The sequence below is a fragment of the Vigna umbellata genome, chromosome 10, assembly GCF_029865625.1.
Source record: "Vigna umbellata cultivar VRB3 chromosome 10, Vumbellata_1.0, whole genome shotgun sequence".
In the NCBI taxonomy this organism is placed as follows: domain Eukaryota; kingdom Viridiplantae; phylum Streptophyta; class Magnoliopsida; order Fabales; family Fabaceae; genus Vigna; species Vigna umbellata.
Genome location: NC_142174.1, coordinates 20,759,509 through 20,778,479, shown reverse-complemented (window position 1 = coordinate 20,778,479; position 18,971 = coordinate 20,759,509). Strand labels below are relative to the sequence as shown.

General features: G+C 31.8%; 2 protein-coding genes across 2 annotated transcripts; both read right to left on the bottom strand.

Moving 5' to 3' along the window:
• Nucleotides 1-5,655: 5,655 nt before the first annotated feature.
• Nucleotides 5,656-8,577, bottom strand: IWS1 (Transcription elongation factor (TFIIS) family protein). Its single transcript, XM_047319065.2, has 11 exons — nucleotides 8,380-8,577; nucleotides 7,803-8,286; nucleotides 7,588-7,701; nucleotides 7,247-7,467; nucleotides 7,011-7,140; nucleotides 6,869-6,931; nucleotides 6,682-6,759; nucleotides 6,486-6,577; nucleotides 6,324-6,383; nucleotides 6,088-6,238; nucleotides 5,656-5,872 (listed from the first exon to the last, which is right to left on the bottom strand). The coding sequence occupies exons 1-11, from the start codon at nucleotides 8,397-8,399 to the stop codon at nucleotides 5,774-5,776; spliced, it is 1,512 nt and encodes a 503-aa protein (XP_047175021.2). The 5' UTR covers nucleotides 8,400-8,577; the 3' UTR covers nucleotides 5,656-5,773.
• Nucleotides 8,578-14,464: 5,887 nt separating this feature from the next.
• Nucleotides 14,465-18,043, bottom strand: LOC124842555 (beta-casein (DUF760)). The gene is made up of 4 exons (XM_047319064.2): nucleotides 17,884-18,043; nucleotides 17,364-17,538; nucleotides 16,760-17,034; nucleotides 14,465-15,502 (listed from the first exon to the last, which is right to left on the bottom strand). Exons 2-4 carry the CDS (start codon nucleotides 17,499-17,501, stop codon nucleotides 14,689-14,691), a joined length of 1,227 nt encoding a protein of 408 aa, XP_047175020.1. The 5' UTR covers nucleotides 17,502-17,538; nucleotides 17,884-18,043; the 3' UTR covers nucleotides 14,465-14,688.
• Between the last annotated feature and the right edge of the window lie 928 nt (nucleotides 18,044-18,971).

Sequence of the window (18,971 nt, the reverse complement as noted above, 5' to 3'; positions counted from 1 at the left end):
AAGTTAGAGAGTGACATTAACAATTTAACGAAGAAGATGAATTCTTATATGCATGAAAGTAAGGATGGTGAAATCTAAACCCCAACAACATTATCATCTCATATTATCAACATCATCCATTCACTCTTGTGTTTTAACCTCAATTGATCAATTTACATTCATATTTACTTTTGTTGCATTTGCATTTGAAAACCAACAAAATATCTTTTCAGTCTTAATTAATTAACTGATTACACAATTGTCTAGTGTCGTGAGTCTTCTGGGTACGATACTTGGTCTTACCATTTTATATTACTTGATACGATTCGGTACACTTGTCAACATCTTAACAACATCAACTAAATTAATGACTCTTTCATCAAGTTTGTCAACATGTTTTACAATTCAAAGTGCATGTATTCTTAGACAAAAGACTTTTTATTGTCCTCCCAAATGGTCTTGACAATGTGTTTGTCTTGAAGACGGAGAAAAGACATATTTACCGAAAGATGACACGTGAAAGTCATTACGAGAACTTGAAAGTAAGAATTGGAAAGAAATTTGATGGCAGAATTTTCAAGTAACTTGGGTGAGAAAGAATTGCAATGCACAAAGGGTAATAAATTTCCACTTTGTGTCTTGGCTTTGCATCTATTTATTCTAAACCATGAATGACTTCTCTTCTCTCTGCACCATTGCATGTGTCCCTTCAATGATGTCATGCATAGAAACAAAATTGTAGAAGACAAAAGCACTTATGTTTCATGTGCCCCTCCATTAAATTGTGTCCTTAACACATAAAAAAAAGTAGAGAATCTCTGCATCATTTGCACATTCCATTGCATTTCTTTTTACTGAACCAAAAATAATAATGGAGGCATACTAAATGAATAGTATAGGCATACTAAATGAATAATATAAAATCATAAGTGCCATTGCTTTCATAAATTTATTTTATTTCATTGAAATTAAATTTATTTAATTTTTTATATTAGAATATATTGTAAAACAGAAGTTATTAATTAATAATAATTTTATTTGATTACAAGTTTATTTAGATTAACTAAATTATGAAAAAAGTGAAGTATAATTTAACTAATTTAAATCATTTTTAATTAATAATTTATGTTTTTAAATATAATTTAATTAATCTAAATTATATCTAATTAATAAATTATGTTTTTTAATATAATAAAATAACATATTAAATATTAATTATGTTTTTAATTATATTTTATAGTATTAATTATATTTCTAATTAAATTAAATTTGTTTAAAAATTACGACTTCATCTTTTATCATATGTGAAGTAAAGTGCATAGAAACCCATAACTTACCTACGTAAAAAAGAATTGCCTAAATACATAAATTCGATCACATTCCTACCTATTTGTTGAAGGGGTGTTTCACCCTGCATCTCCAACACTTCACCCTCCACCTCTAACTTTTCTAAAATTTATTTTAACTTAGTAAATATATTTTTTTTACTTTTTCTCTTTTTTTTCTCTTTCTTATTAAAGTAATCCTGCATTCCTTTAATTATGTCCCATTTAATAAAATTTTTAAAACTTTGTTTCTTATTTATAATTTAATAATTATTTAATTTAATTTAAAAATCTAATATTATTCAATATATTTTTATATTTTAATTATTATTAAAATATAATTTATATTATTATAATAGTTATATTAAAAAAATTAAAAGTAAAATAATTAAAATAAAAGTAATAAAAATAAAATAAAAAACAAAAATAATAAAAATAATAATATAAAATATGATTTAATATATATAAATATATTAAATTATATTAAAATATTAAATTAATAAAATAGAATTTCAAAATTTTTACATTTCTTATTATTATTTTTATTCTTATTTTTTAATATTACTATTACAATAATATAAATTATATTTTAATAGTTTTTTAAATATAAAATATATTAAATAATATTAAATTTTTAAATTAAATTAAATAATTAATAAAGTACAAATAAAAAAATATTTTTTAAATATTTTCATTTCGGAATTGGATATCCGATAACATAGAACCGATGACTTTTTTTGAATTTTATTTTCTATTTAAAATTTAATGATAATTTAATTTAATATTTTAATAATGTATTTATATATATTAAATTAGATTTTTTATTATTTGTTTTCTATTTTTATTTTTTTACTTTTATTTTAATTATTTTAATTTTAATATTTGACGATTTTGACGATTGGACGATCGATTTTGACGGTAGAAGTAAAATTAAACTTTCAAATTTCATGTCACTTTTCTGCATGCACTCATCTTCTTCAACCTTCTGAACCTGACTTTTTTCCTCCTTCTCTCTAGATCTGCTCCACCTTCTCTCTAAGAAATTCCCATCTTTTCTTCTTCCGATCACGACTCAGGCACTGTTTGAACTCTCCTAGCGTTAAGGGCTTTCATTTAAACCGATCAAGTTGTGGTTCTAAGCCGGTGAGTTACTTTCTCCTTAGAACGTTCGTTTTTTTCACATGTAAACCCAGATTTTTGGTTGCATGAGTGGATCATCTTATTGTGAGTATTTCTGGTCTTCTGTTTGGTTTAGTTTCATAAAGCGTGACCGTCGAACTCTAAGATTTCTGATAGTGGTGAGCTATATCTTGCATCATTGAGAGTTCAGCTACATTAGAGGTAAGGGAAGCTTATATAATTTGATTAAGATTCAAATTTTGAATGGTTGCATATTGATTGATTGCTGAATGAATATGAAGTATGGTTGTTACTGCATTGTTGGTTGTATGAGTATATGAATCTAAAAGATGAGAAACTGGAATGATATTGTGTTTGATGATTTGGTTGATGATGAAATATTGTATGTTGTTTAAAAGTATTGATGATTAATGAAAGTCATGAAATGGGTAGGGATATTGTCTGAGAGTCATTCTGTAATACCCTGTAGAATTATGTAAACTATAACCGAGAGTCAGTATTGACCGTTCGATTTTCCTTTGAGTGTCCGTCTAAAACTAAGTTCTTATTCTATAGAGAATTTAGTTAGTGACGATCGTTTTATACTATTAGATATATGTAAATGAGCGTTCGGTCTAAGTATAGTTCTTCTTTATGTTTCCTAAACAGTTTAGTTAATGTATTCTATAATACGTAAAGTTGTAGATATTATCGTTATTTTTCATTAAAAATAAGTGTGGCGTAATTGTATATATATATTCCTTCATTTTTATTTAAGGTTAGTAGTGTTCGGTCTTGGACCAAGCGTTCGGTCTCAGTAGCGCTCGTTCTTGATAAGTGTTTGATCTTGGGCCAGCGCTCGTTTAATATAGTTCTCAGTTTTATACTAATATTTATGATAGTGCTAGCGCTAGGTCTTGTACTAGCCATTACGCTAGTGATAGCGCTCGGTCTTGTACTAGCCATTAGGCTAGTGATAGCGTTCGGTCTTGTATTAGCCATTAGGCTAGTGATAGCGCTCAGTCTTGTACTAGCCATTAGGCTAGTGATAACGCTCGGTCTTGTACTAGCTGTTAGGCTAGTGATAGCGCTCGGTCTTGTACTAGTCGTTAGGTTAGTGTTAGCACTTGTTCTTGGTAAGTGTTTGGTCTTGGACCAGCGCTCGTTCGATATAGTGCTCGGTTTTGTACTAATATTTATGATAGTGTTAGCGATCGCTATTATTGAGTTGTGTGGTCTCTTATGAGCGCTCTTTCTCATACCAGTGCTCAATATCATAATTGTACTAAGTTAACAGTGTTCGGTCTAAGCCAATAATATTCGTTCTAAATCATAAGTGCGTGATATAAGTTCAAGTGTTTGACTCCTACTTGAGTCTTATCCTCTAAATGACCTAACGGTCATGTTCTCATATTGGGAGTGCTCTCCCGTTCGGTCCTTTGCATAGGTTATGTTGAGCTTTCACGTTCGGTCTTGTTCAATGGTGGAATTATCGTTTCACTGTGATGTGGGATATGTATTTAAAGATATGATGAATGAGGAAATATGTTGTTAATGAAGTATGGTATTTAAATTGTGATATGAATGAAATCATATGGGTATGAATGAGTATTCCAAGGGGGAATATCTCAAGATTAGTTATTGAATGGTAAAGTATGAATGTGGTCAGACGAAGTTGTCGTTTATCCTGACATTCTAATGTTCACCGAGTCTCAAGTAGAGAATGGTGGCGCATGTGGTGAGAATAGCAGGAGGCCTCGTTGCGTATAGCTTGGGCTTCCAGCTATCGGACTAAACTCGCGTAGACTTGGGTTTCCAACTACAGTGAGGGATGAAGGGCTAACCTCGTGTGGTGGCTTGGGTTTTCAGCTATGGTAATTCGAATGATTTTCCATATTACCTTTTCACGAGTGCAATAACGTCGTAGCTACATAATTCATATAGTCTGGACAGTCAGAGTAAAGTGAACAGTCATTGCATGCATTGTTGTATGGTTATACTTGGAAATGTATGGTTGGTTGTTACATGATGGAATTATTGATTTATATAAGATTTATGTGAGTTATCTGTTCACATAGTTAATTAAATTACACTAGCTTACCCTTATTTTCCGTCTTGTAATGTGATCTGTTTGGTCGTCCTTGTCCTTGCCATGATCACCCTTTTGAGTGTGAGCAGAGTGTGCAGAAGATTCTGGAGCAGATGCTGGCAGGAGACGAAGGGATTCAGTTAAGAGTAAGACCGTTCACTCTTGTAGTCCTTTAGTATTAATGTAGGACGTTCGATCGAGACTCATCTACTATGACCTAGCGGTAATATCTTTTGGTGTGTTTGTTTTCGTTTTTCTGTAAAAATTTTAATTTATGATTATTTTAGAATAACAGTATGTTAAACTTTTTTTAGAATAACGGTAAGTTAAACTTTTTTTCCTGTAACTCTTCTCTTTTATTACAAATATAAAAACCTCTAAATATATTTTATAGCTATATTTTTGGGATGTTACACAAAAGACCTCCAATTATATTTTGTTTGTTTTCCATGATTTAGTTTTATGTTTAATGTTTGACAGTAGAGAAATCATTGTGCTTTATAATGTGACTGATATTGGAAAATTATTTTTTGAACTAAACTAAATAAAGAGAAAAGATATTTTGTTAAAAAAACGTCGTTGTATCTTTAACGGGCGTCTTTATCTTAGTTGTTGTGTAATTAATATGGGAACTCAAATATATGAATGACGACAAAATATACTCAAATGATTTATATTTTGGATTGTAAATTTTGAGTTTTTCAGTCATATGTCCGATGCAAATATAAATAATGATATATTCCTTAGATTTATTTATTTTATTGTTTATAAAAGTTTATATTTTATTCAACCTTTTTCCCAACTCAATTATACGTCCAATGTCAGTATACACTGATATATCCCATACTTATTTGATTTTCATACTTTTAAATATCATGAAACTTTATTTCAGTATTAATTTTCATGGTAAGATTCTTTAATAAAATGTAAAAACGTAATGCCTAAAAGAAAAATTCAAAATTTCAAAAGTAAAAATTGTTTTATCTCCTTGAAAATATAAATCTAAACTCAAGAACCAAAAGGTGTAATTTCATATTTTAAAACAATTAACAAAAAAGAAACCTCATTTTATAATGAAAAAAAATGAATTTCATTAATTTTACAGAGACTTCAATAAAATTTTATATAATAAAACAAAATGTATTATAGAAATAAAAAATAACAGATTTATTTCATATAACAACTAAAAATGTTTGATCATAAGACAGAAAATTATCAAATCCAACTTAAGAATGACACGATATTCAGTTCTTGTCATCATTTACAAATATTTCACCATTCCACGACCCTCCACACTTAATTTTGTAGCCTGGAGCTGCCTCTTTTTGGGTGCCCTTAACTGCTGCAATTTTTTATTCATCTGCAATGAATGAACAGTTAACACAATCAAAAAGTTAATACATGGAATTGTTCACATCTTTACCAAGTTTCAAGATTATATAAACAAATAAAACAACATACATACATTCATCTCTTAAATTCCAAATTCCAGAGTTCACAATATAAACTTACTTTTAAGCTTAAATATTTACTACTTAGAAAGATATCATAACAGGATTAGAAAAAAGCACCAACCTTCATACGCTGCTGGTCTTGGGCAGCTTGTTTTGCCCGAGCTCTAATCTCTTCTGGATCAATTTTAGACTGGGGTCGTATGACAAAATCTAAAGGTGTCGCTTCCGGCCTCGAAGCGTGCTGCCTGGAGGAGGACTGTCCACCCTTAGGTCTGCATTAAAGTCAGAAAAATTACAATCGAATATAAATTTAGAAATCGTGGTCAACAAAAAGTCAAAAATATCATCAGGCCTTACTGCGAAAGTTCCAGATCAAGATCGCTATCTCTCGATATTCCTGCAGCTTTATTAGTTGGCCTGTAATGTAATGTCAACAAAATTATATAAATTGAACGTGATGGAATAAGTATTCATATTCATGATACATAAGGACCAAGAGACGGAAAAGTTTAATAATACTTCTTTAGAGATGGTCTCCTAAAAGGAACCCTGTCATCCTCTACATTTCTCATGTCTTCAAATCGGGTACTCTTATTAAATATAGGCCGGCTCTGCAATTACAAAACATAATTGACATAAACATAACTTTTTTAGTAAAGAAGGAAACATAGTGCTCAAAAACAACAGAGCAATAATTCTATCCTGCATTACTTACCCACTTGTCAACCAGCTCCTTGGCCAGTTTCCGGTTTACACTTATTTCTTCATCAGATTTTGATAAAAACATAATGACCTGCCCACACAACAAAAAATTCCAAATTATCGATACAGTACACATATTTAAGAGGATACTTTAGGCCAGTTAGGACAGCAAATTAGTTGCATGATCAAAGAAACCCTACTTTTCCAAGGCCACTCTTCTTCAATTGTTCTCTTCTATCATATTGCTCTAGGTCTATAGGAAACTGCATAACCAGAAAATAAATAAGATTCTAAATAATCTAAAAAATAATCATGTAAAATGTTGTAGTGGTGTAAACTTACATCATTCAATATCTTCAAAATTTCAGTGCGTATATTTATATTGGGTAAGCTTCCATCAGGAAGTGGCTCAAGCCAATTCTTCAATAACGTCAGGACTCCATGATCTAAAAACTCTAGTTGGAGCTGCTTCCTGCCAGATAGTTGGTCCACAAATGTTATTAAAATAAGAATAAAATAATCATAATAGATTACAGAAATATCAATCTGCAAATGTAGTTAGGAAATTAGCCACATACTTGGAGAGGACTTCTGTGAGAAGAGGTAACTTCTTGAGTTTATTAATGGCAGGTTTCCCTTGCCTATTAAGATCTGCATCTTCTTCAGCTGTAACCTCAAGTTCAGCCATGACATTCTCCACTAATAATGCTATTTCAGCCGGACTTCTCTCGTTCTTCTTCTTTTTCTTCCCTATCTTGAAAAGATCCTTGATTTCTTCATCCTCTTCACCTTCCTCTGCCTATGAATTCAATGTAACAGACTAAATTATCACAAAGATCATTTGGAAGAAACAGTACAATTCCTAAAATTAACTTCTCATAAAATTAGTAATAAAATTAAAAAGGAATAAATCACCAACCTGAGGAGCATCGCCAGGAGAACGTGGTTCATCACTACCATAATAAGCAGGTTCCACCCCAGTGTCGTCTATGAAGTTGTCATCATCAAGATTCCTGACACCCTCGTGATCATCCTATTAATTTAAAAAAAAAAGTAGGAAAAAAAATTATGATTAATCCACAAAAGCTTCATTCAAAATTATTCAAAACCAACATAAAGATTGGTGCTTTATACCTCAGAATCTCCCCCGGCAATGGTATCCCACATTTCCTTAACTTCCCCATCATGATCCTTCCCAGACTTACCACCTAAACCTTTTTTAGAACCCCCAAATTTAGAGCTACTGCCACCACCAAATCTCTTCTCACCCTTCAGCCTTTTTTCCTTCTTCCCACTCCCAACCTCCTTTCCCTTCTTCCTCTTCCTTCCATCCCCCTCGTCAAATCTCGCCTCCGGAAGATATCCCTCATCCTCATCCTCGAGCTCCGGCGCCACCGACTGCTTCCCAGCATCGCTTTTCTTGATCAGCCTTTTCCGCGGCTTCGAGCGCGCAGAATCGTTGTCGTACACCGGCGTCTGCGACCGATCCCGGCCCTGCCACTCGTCGTTGACATCATCCTCGTAATCGTCGAGCTGGTGGCGCGGCTCCGGAGAAGGCTCGCGGTCGGATTGAATGTCATCGTAATCCATTAAGGGCTCACCGTCCTCGTCGCGGTACCTGAAAATAAATTGAAAAAAAAAACGAGTGAATCAAAGATGGTAAAACCCTAACGCAAAACTAATTAAAGAGAAAAAGGAAATGCAAACGCACGGATCGTCTTCGTAACCCATGGCTGATGCTGTGTGTTTGAAATTGGAAAAAGTAATTATCAGTGAATTGGAGGTAAGAGGGTTAGGGTTTGTGTTCTGAGCGATAGTGAAGAAATAGAGAAAAAAAGTTACGAGGAAGATAAAGAATGTATATGAAATGCAAAAGAACAGAGTTGTTTTATATGGAAGGAGGGTTCCCGAAAACAAAAGAGGCAGGGAAGATCTCAGATCTTGGTATAACTAGATATTGATAATTTTTATTTTCAATATAAATAAATCTTTATTAATGGAATAAATTATAAAAATAATATCACATTAAAAATTTAAAAAAAAAATAAAATGATTTGAAAAACTTTTGAGTGGAGTTATCATTATATATGTATAACTGTGTATACAATTTTACGTAACTTAAAGAAGGAAGAGTTTTAAATGGATTCTTAGTAAAAAAAAAAAAAGAAAAAGAAAGAATGAAAGAAAGAATGAAAGAAAGAAAGAAAGAAAGATTACCGAGAATACTTTGTTTTGAAATAATATTTTTGTTTATATTAAATGTGGATAGAAGTGGTCTAAAATAATCAACTTTTATTGCATTAATTGGTTTGGATTTTTTACTCTTGTTTAAGCAACATCAAGTTAGTTCAATTCACGTCAATTTGGGTATTTGACTATATACATGTGCAAAATATGTTTTGAGACAAGAGAAAGACACAAGTTGTGTGAAAAATACACATGATTTCTTGTTAAAAATTGAAAAAATGTTATTGCAATTAACTTTAAAAAGCTAAATGATAGTAAAAAAAATATTATGGTAGAACTCATTCCATGATAAAAATGGGAAAACATATAACATATTTAGTTTCCTTCAAGCCAAACAGTTGTACAACACCAAAAACACCATATTATAACGAATACAATCATTTTAATCGGTTGGATTTCAATCGAATTACATTAAATAAAATTAAACTTCTTTAATGGATATGATTTATATCATCATATTTATTGATTCACTTAAATTATTAAATATTCTTATGTCATACATAACAATGTAACACTCCTAACGGTATGACTATTACAAACAATAGTGCTAAAATTCAAAACATTTTAGTAATTTATATATCCTATGACGATCTTCAAAAATATTTTGGCATAATAACTAAAAGTTAACTTTAGGATAATGATATTTTTATAAAAAAATTATAAAGATTCAAATTCAATTTTATAAAATCATCATTTTTTAAAACTTTCTCTCCCATCCTTTTTTTTTTTGTTTTTGACTCCAATCTTGTTCTGATTAAAGATTTGAGACAATAGGATAAATCTCACATAAATTCTACATAATTATCTGATCAAAAAGTCAAACATAGTAAATTTTATTTTGTCGTATTTTAAATCTTAGATTGCACGTAAGCTTAGGGTAACACGTGTGACTTAAGCTTGCTTTTGGTTAATCTATATTGCTCTATGATCATGATATTTATGTTTAGAATTATAATCGAATTTTTGATTTGTTGATTAGGTGATATTGTGTGATAAAAAATGAAGTTTGTCTTAGGTGAGAGAAGTTAATTTTATCTATTTCATGTTTGAATTGGTTGATTGATTGTTTATAATGGGATTTTTATTGTGTGATAAATTAGCATGTTTGATTATTATGAATGGTTGAATTTGGAGTATAGAATTTTTCTTGATATGTCAAAATTAATATTATGATTTGGCATGAGAATTGAGTTTATGAATTTGATTATATTGGGTAAGGTGAAATGTTTTATTATATTTTAGATCAACTATGAATTTGTGAGAAACATGAAAATCTTGGTTTGGTCGTGGTTAGGAATGTCTTTGTGAGACCTTTGGATGAAACTAATTTGACACTTCCTGAACTAAGAAGTTGAATTTTCAAAGTATTATTATGTTTGTTAAGTAGGGATTAACCTAATAAGTGTCAAATTACTCAATCAAAGTTCAAAGAGGGAGTTTAATAATTTGATACACTACGAGACATTGTTGTAGTGTTGTCGGATGCCACTTAGACAATAGTCATTGACTTAGGCAAATATGTGTCTTTCTAAGGATCGTAGCGTCTGACACCATTTACCCTCCATTAGGTGCCACCCTATTTTTAACTCGAAGTTGTCTTGAAAAAAAAATAGGATTCCTACTTTGTTAATCGTTAGTTGAATTGAAAATTTGACAGTTAGTTCTTGAAACAAAAATCTTCACTTTGAATTGAGATGTGTAATTAGAAAATTGGGTTAAATATGTTTTTAGTCCCTCAACTATCAAGCGATTTTGTTTTTCGTCCCTATTTCAAACTTTTAACGATTTGATCCCTCTTCTTAAGGAAATCATAATTTTTGGTCCTCACAAACTAACGCCGTTAAATTTAGTCTCACGTGGCTAACGATATGCCACATATGATACCAGCTTTCACATTAATCTTGTGCCACGTGGTGTGCCACTATTCACCACCCTCTTCTCCTTCTCTCCTCTTCCACCACCACCTTCCCCTTCAACTTCGTCCTCACACAAGCCCGCCACCACCAACCCCTCGCTGCTCCGTCAGGCCAGTTCCGAACTCTACGAGCGTCCCACGCGCCGCATCATCGAAGAGACCGAACAGGTCCTCGACAAGGCTCTTGCCCTGGTCCTCAAGTGTCGCGGCAACGCTCTCATGAATCGCGTGTTTACACTCAACCCTAGCGCCGCCTTCCGCAAGGTCTCCTCCCACCTTGAAAACTCCGTCGGCGAAGTCTCCTGGCTCCTCCGCGTCTCGGCTGGCGACGCCGGCGGTGAGTACCTCGGGGGGCTCCCTCCCATAGCCGCGAACGAGCCGTGTCGGAGCTCACTGCGAATTACCCTAAGTCTCAGGACCTTTTCGCTCAGCACAAGATGGTGACCTTGCTGGTTGGCCACCTCGCTTTCGAAACAGTGGAGGAACACAGTAAGTACGCTATTGTCAGCAAGAAACCCACTTCCATCCACGCCCTCGTCGTCGCCAGTAGCAACACCAACAACACTAATCTCCGAAATCAAAATCACCACCCCGAAGCTGAAATTCCCACACGCATCCCGAATCCCTTCGGTGAAGGACCACGAAATCTCCACAGAGTAATCACCAGCACAATTGCAATGCACGCTCCACTATTCATCGCCGGTGTCGCCTTCCCCCAACCAGCAGCAGCACGTGATTCACGGTTGGCGACGGCGGCTAGCGCGAGGGGTTGGTGGTGGCGGGCTTGTGTGAGGACGAAGTTGAAGGGGAAGGTGGTGGTGGAAGAGGAGAGAAGGAGAAGAGGGTGGTGAATAGTGGCACACCACGTGGCACAATATTAATGTGAAAGCTAGTATCATATGTGGCATACCGTTAGCCACGTGAGACTAAATTTAACGGCGTTAGTTTGTGAGGACCAAAAATTATGATTTCCTTAAGGAGAGGGATCAAATCGTTAAAAGTTTGAAATAGGGATGAAAAACAAAATCGCTTGATAGTTGAGGGACTAAAAACATATTTAACCCTAGAAAATTTAATCTCTCACGATTGCTCTATTTTAGGTTTCTCTTTTGTAAAGGACATTTCTACTTGATATGTTGGCATAATGTTATGTAATTTTGTGGTCTTGGGTTAATTTTGAAATAAAAGAATGTATATTGTGAATGATAAATGTGTTTGAATGAAAAGAAAAACATGCTAATGTGATGAAACACTTTAATACATACATACATACATACATACATACATACATACATACATACATACATACATACATACATACATACATACATACATACATACATACATACATACATACATACATACATACATACATACATACATACATACATACATACATACATACATACATACATACATACATACATACATACATACATACATACATACATACATACATACATACATACATACATACATACATACATACATACATACATACATACATACATACATACATACATACATACATACATACATACATACATACATACATACATACATACATACATACATACATACATACATACATACATACATACATACATACATACATACATACATACATACATACATACATACATACATACATACATACATACATACATACATACATACATACATACATACATACATACATACATACATACATACATACATACATACATACATACATACATACATACATACATACATATATGTTGCGGAATGTATGATGTTTATTTGAATAAGATCAGTATGGTTTACATGTTGAAATACGAAGAATACATGTGAGTAGAGGATTTTGTGGATATGTGGTATGAATATGAGAACATAAAATGGAAATATAAAAATTATTAAATTGTTTGATGTGACAGCTGTGCTTCTAAGGAAGAAGTGCTTATCCCTTATAGTTTAGGTCTTGTTCACTTGAATGGATTTGAGGGAGACTAATTAAGGGGATTTGAGAGGATTTGAAAATAATTTTTTTTGTTGATTATTGTTGGAGATAAATGAGATTGGATTTGGAAGTAAATTTTTTTTAATCTGTCACGTCAATCAAATCCTACACTAATTCTCACAAATTTTACTTCCAAATTCATTTTCACTTACCTCCAAATTGACTCAAATAAACAACAAAAAAAATTATTTTCAAATCTCCTCAATTACTCTCTCTCAAATCCACTCAAGTGAACAAGGCCGTGTTATACATTAATTAGAGATACATATTTATTAAAAACAATCCTACATGCTATTAAGTTTACAAACTTACATAGAGTATTTGAATATTGAGTTAAGAATCTTATATCATGTTGAGTATTGGGTTGTTCTATTGATAAAGTGTTTGTTGGTTATTTTACGATGGATTGATACTATGCTAAATATAATATCACAATTATGTTTAAAATAAAAAATCTAGCTTATCTTTTCTTTGTCTGTTTGCTTGTGTATATCTTTTGCAATGATAAATATAATGGTATGAGTATATGAGCTTAGAGTAATGGTGAAGCCATGTCTGAGGAATGATGGTTGTTGTTGACGATTTTGTTGTCCATATGTGTGAATATAATACGTGGTGTAGTTGTATTTTGAAAACTTAATATTTAGAACTTAAAATTGACTTTTTATAAGAAACTTTTATATTAAAGACTGTAACTAAAGTATAAACGAAATATTCAAATATTTATAATGTAGGAGTACTAGAAATAGAATTTCTTCTCTGTATTTTAAAGGTGTTACATTTGGAATGTTAAAATTTTATTTATAAGAATATAAAAGTTTAAGAAAATAAAATATAATAAAATTAAAAAATACATATTTATTTTTATATTAATTTTTATGTATGTAATTTTTTTTGAGATATCATAACCCTTCTCGAAATATATATGTAAATATATATATATATATATATATATATATATATATATATATTTTGATCTTAAAAAAATAATTTAGTGTCAATATAAGTACTTCGACATTTATAACTATGACAAAATACTTGGACAAAACTTGACGACTAAACACAACTATTTTTGAACATTTAAGAACTAAAACTAATTTTCATTCATGCATTAAATTGGAAATGTTAGCCATTTCATATACCCAAATGACCTTCATCCGTAATTTGAAATGACCTTCATCCGTAATTTGAAATGATAATTTTTCCTGAACAAAACTAAAACTTCCTAATTTTTCATACCTTTTTATTTTGAGCTTTAATTCAAAAGTAAAACTCTAGTTAAAAAAAATTAAATCAAACACGTTACATTGAGTTTATTTCAAATCAGTTAACCATTTAAAAATTGTGAAAACCAAAAAAATTCATTATATAAAGAAGGCGGAAAAATATAAATAAAGAAATTTCTTTTCAAAAAGAAGAAAAGAGATAATATTAAATGAAGTTTATTAATGTGAACAGTTAAAAGAACGAAATATTAGTCCATTAATGTAATTTTTATTAAGGTAAATGCCAGTCAAACAAAATTAGCACCGCATTGTGATTAGCCCTTATGCAGCCAGGTTTTTTTTGAACAAGCTTGCAGGCCACAATTCAACAATTATAAGCCAAAAACGAAAATTTCACTCGTTTGAGACATTTACAAAATCCATTGCATATATTATTGTCCTGCCTATATATTAAATGTACATTTTCCTATATACTGCCACGTCCATGTGGTTTTTCTGAGGCTCTATATAACATTGAACCATTCCTGTTAAGAATAGAAAACAATTCTTTGACGACCAAAACGCCAAGTTCCAAGCATTAATTTACATTCTAAAAGGTACAGTAAAAATAATCTAATGGTACAGTGATCTAGTCTACTCATTAAGAAAAGGGTACTTGGATTCAACATAGTTTTCCTTGTCCCAGAGGAATGATCCAAAAGCAACAGCTTCCAAAACTAGCATGGTCAAGCCAGAGAAAGTGAGTGAAAGCAATTCATCATTGGATGTTTCAATTGAACCATCACCAGACACACGGATATCAGGCCTTCCGAACAGGGCCTGAGTTTGCTTTTCAATCAATGATATAGCTTCCTTTGATCGTACAGTAGCAAGTCTCTGAAGTGTCTCTGCATCCAACTGCATCACATAAGCTCTTAGTCTGAAAGATTTGCCTTCTGTATCCATGTAATCACTATCACTATAACTGTCATCGTCGTAATCCTGAACTGTGATCAAGGAATCAGGATCCCAAAGCTTGATACCTGGTGATGGTTCCTCAAAACTTTTAGTCTTTCCCAAATCCTTGGGAAGGGTTCCCATTGACCTCTCAAGTTGAAACCGTTCATCAACTCGTTTGAGAAAGTATCCGTACATTATGGAAGCAGCATACAGCTTTCCCAGTTTAATTTTACTAATCTGAACAATTGTCTGAAGGGGACCCACAAGCCGATCTCCTAGTACCAAAGATAAGTGACTCTGAATCATCTCGAACGCCTCTGGAGAATGCACAGCTTCTAGTTTCAGCTCTTGATTTGGCCATAAATCCACTCGACCAGTTGGATCTGATGTTGCTGTTAGTTTTGGAATCATTGAAATGTTGTTCTCTAAAAATTTATGCACAATTGAGCAGTACATGATCTCTTCCAATGTCGTTCGCTTCTCTTTCTCTTTGACTTCAGCTATCCTCCTAAAATTCAGATTTGACAAAAATTTATCACTTCTGTACTAGCAGTAACTAAATATGCCACCATTTGCTGCAAATATATGATTGCTATAAATTTGCGACCATGAAACATTATGAGTATCAATTTTCCAATCCGTATGCGTTAACATGAGATACAGAAGAGATAGAGAGTATCTTTATAAGTGAGTTAAACATTTGTTTATGTTAAAATTTGATTCAGATTTCTAGAAGACTTTCATTCTACAAGAAATTAGATGTACCAGTGAATATTGTAACATCTTGACGACTCTAGAATTAGTATAATAAATTGTACTAAAAATTAAGTAGTTAGCTAGAATTTTTCCTAGAATATTGTCATTTAGAATAGTCTAACACGAAAAAGGAATCATCTTCTGGCTACAACAACCTTCACACAGGTGAATAAATAGGCGGCAAAACTTTACAACCATAGCAAACCTTCTCGTAGCAGCTATCACCAGCACCAACTACATGCCTTCCCCAACCAAAAAAAAAATACAATTTCGGAATAACAAGTTTATAAACAAATAGCATTCTTTATTTTATCAGTTTATAAGAAAACATAAGGAGCTAGCACCACAAAGTTGACAGACAGTGATCATGTGTGTATGAATAGTAACGCACATCACATGCAATTATTTATCTGTGTGTGCATATGGATGCAGGTGTTTTTGGAAAAAAAATTATATAAGTAGCTGACAGAAAAATTAAGGTGATAAAGAGTGATACACTAACTAAGGATGCAAAAATGCAAACATGGACTCACTGATGAATATTTCATATTTTTATATTGTGCTACTCATTAGTGTAATTAAGGGTTTCTTTAACAGTCATGTAATAGACAGAAATGGACTTCCAGAGTAGCTTATCTAAAAACACAGCCTTATATTTCATTCAACTAAAGCTTGAACTTATTAATTATTTACGTATTTTTAACAAGAAAATGAAGAAATTAAAGACCAAAAACGACAAATATTATAAAGGGAAGTTAAAACTATGCAGGCAAATCTTTTTCACAAGACATTTGTTGTAGGAAAGGGTCTACAAATAAGACAGTACACTATCTAGTTAGTGCAATTGAAAATTTGAATTTCTTAACCAAAGCTTCCAAGATATTGTACGTGCCATGAACCTAATATTGTTAGAATAGTTCTAAAAGTATTTGAACATTCTCAAGTTTTGTCTATCAAGTAGGTACTTCTAGTCAAACGGAAAAAATGAAACAAAACTTGCGAGACTTACTTGTAAAGGGAATCATCAGGTGAAGTAGACGATTCTTTCTGAGCATCTCTAGCAGTCTGAAGATTCTCTAGTTGCTGATCAATGGCCGCTGGCAGTAGATGTGGATGGGTATTTGAAATTTGTTCCAAAAGCTGACCAACTGGTGACTCAAATTGGAGAGGAGCAAAAGGCGCCGAATTGCCCCTTGAATTAGCTGATGCTCTTGCAACTAAACCTCTAGCTCGGAAATTGTAGAATTCATTATAGTGCTTGGGATTGTAAGACGAAGGACAGCTCTGCAAAGAATATAACATGTTGAGTAGAAGTATTAAACTAAAGAATATAAGCAGTGACACTGAAATAATGAATGCATCTGCCAGCAAAATGGGGCACTTTCAAAAGAAGTAGAAGTATCAAACTAAATGGAGAGGAAAAAATTGGAATAAAAAGATAAGTCAAGACAAAGAATAAATTGAATACAGGAATCATGCTTGAAGCCAAATGGAACAAGAACTGTGGCAGTGTCAGTATAGTTAAAATATTAATGTTAATGATACGTATACATAACAAAAAAGAAAAAGCGTACATAACAATAAAGAAAAAGGTAAAAAACAAAAAAGCTTACTTTAAGAAATCCACCAGAAAGAAAACCCTTGGCATCAGAAACGGCAAAAGCATGCAAGTGGCGAAATTCCGGTAGTCTGAGAGATGCAGAAGGCGGAAGCACAACCAAAACGTCACTGATAGCACTCGAAACCTGCATTTTCAGAATTGTAGCTTTCGCGCCCCTACGATTAGGGCTGTAATACGTAGCAGAGAAGAAGCGAAGGCCAAGGAACAAGCAACGGTTTTGTTAGCTGGTCGTTAAAGCAGTTTGCTCTTGATAACACCAATTGATTGAATAAATACAAAATACATGAGGATTTTCAAAATTCACCCAGGAACAAAATAATCTGGTTGGTTTCAAAGCCGTTTCAGAAATTTGTAGCGAGATACACATGGAAGTATTGGGAAAACAGGAATAATAAGAGAGAAAATCCCTAAACATGGGGTAACTATTGAGTCCCGAAATTGTTGCAGAAAATAGAACATGGAAAAGGTGTATGAAGGTGAGGGAGGATGAAGAATGATGTGAGAGTGATTACCTTAGATGGTGTGATGAAATTTGGAAATTGGGTGTTGGATGTAGAAATTGTTGGGTTGGAGAAGATGGAAGAGGAACACCGCCGAAATTTTGAGATGGGGAGAAGAACACGGCTACCACAAATATTAACGTAGGTGTCTGTCTGAGTCAAAAACAATTCTCTATTTTCTTTTCTTTTCTTTTATCACGTGATAATATATTTATTTTTAAAATCAAATTGTTGAACTATTTTATAGCTTTTAATATAAAAATTAAGACAATGAAATACTTGCATTTAGATGTCAAAATTGGTTCTGACCGACATGACTCATTGAAGGTTTGAATCGATCAGTTTGAAAAAAAAAAAGAAATTAAACTGTGGATTTAATTAAATCGATTCATTTATATCATAAGTTAAATAGATTTGAAGTGAGTTAAAAATAGACTAATTTGTAACTTATTAACAACTATATTTTATTAATTTATTTATTATCTTTTATAGATTTTTATTATAATTATTTACTATTTATAATTATATAAATTCATAATTTAATTTTTTTAAATATTAAAATATTATTAAACATCGAAATGGTTTGGATATTTAATTTATTTATTGGTTAAGTTATATATGTTGATATTCAATTTTTAATTATTATTTTTCTAATAATATTTAAAGAATTAGTAAAATTTAATATTACAAAAAAATAAATCAAACTAATTTATTTTTATTATTTTATAATAAATATATAAATAAATTAAAAAATATTATTTAAATCAATCTATTAATCCATTAATCCATAATAAATCAAATTGGTGAATTTCGTGTGATCATATTAACTCATTTCGACACTCCTGATTCATCTCTTAAGGGATAATAATTGTATAATAATTTTAGAAAAAAACAAGCAAAAGAAAATGTAAATTTTAATAGAAGAGGAGAGACAAATGTATTATTCATCATCCATTGTCAACTAGAATTTGTTGAAAACTATATTGATATTTTTGAAAGTAACTAAAACATTTTTTGCTTGGCCTGATATTTCGAGAATATTCTTATTATATTAAAGATACTTTTTGACTTTTTTTCTATTTTGAATGTTATTTTTTTTT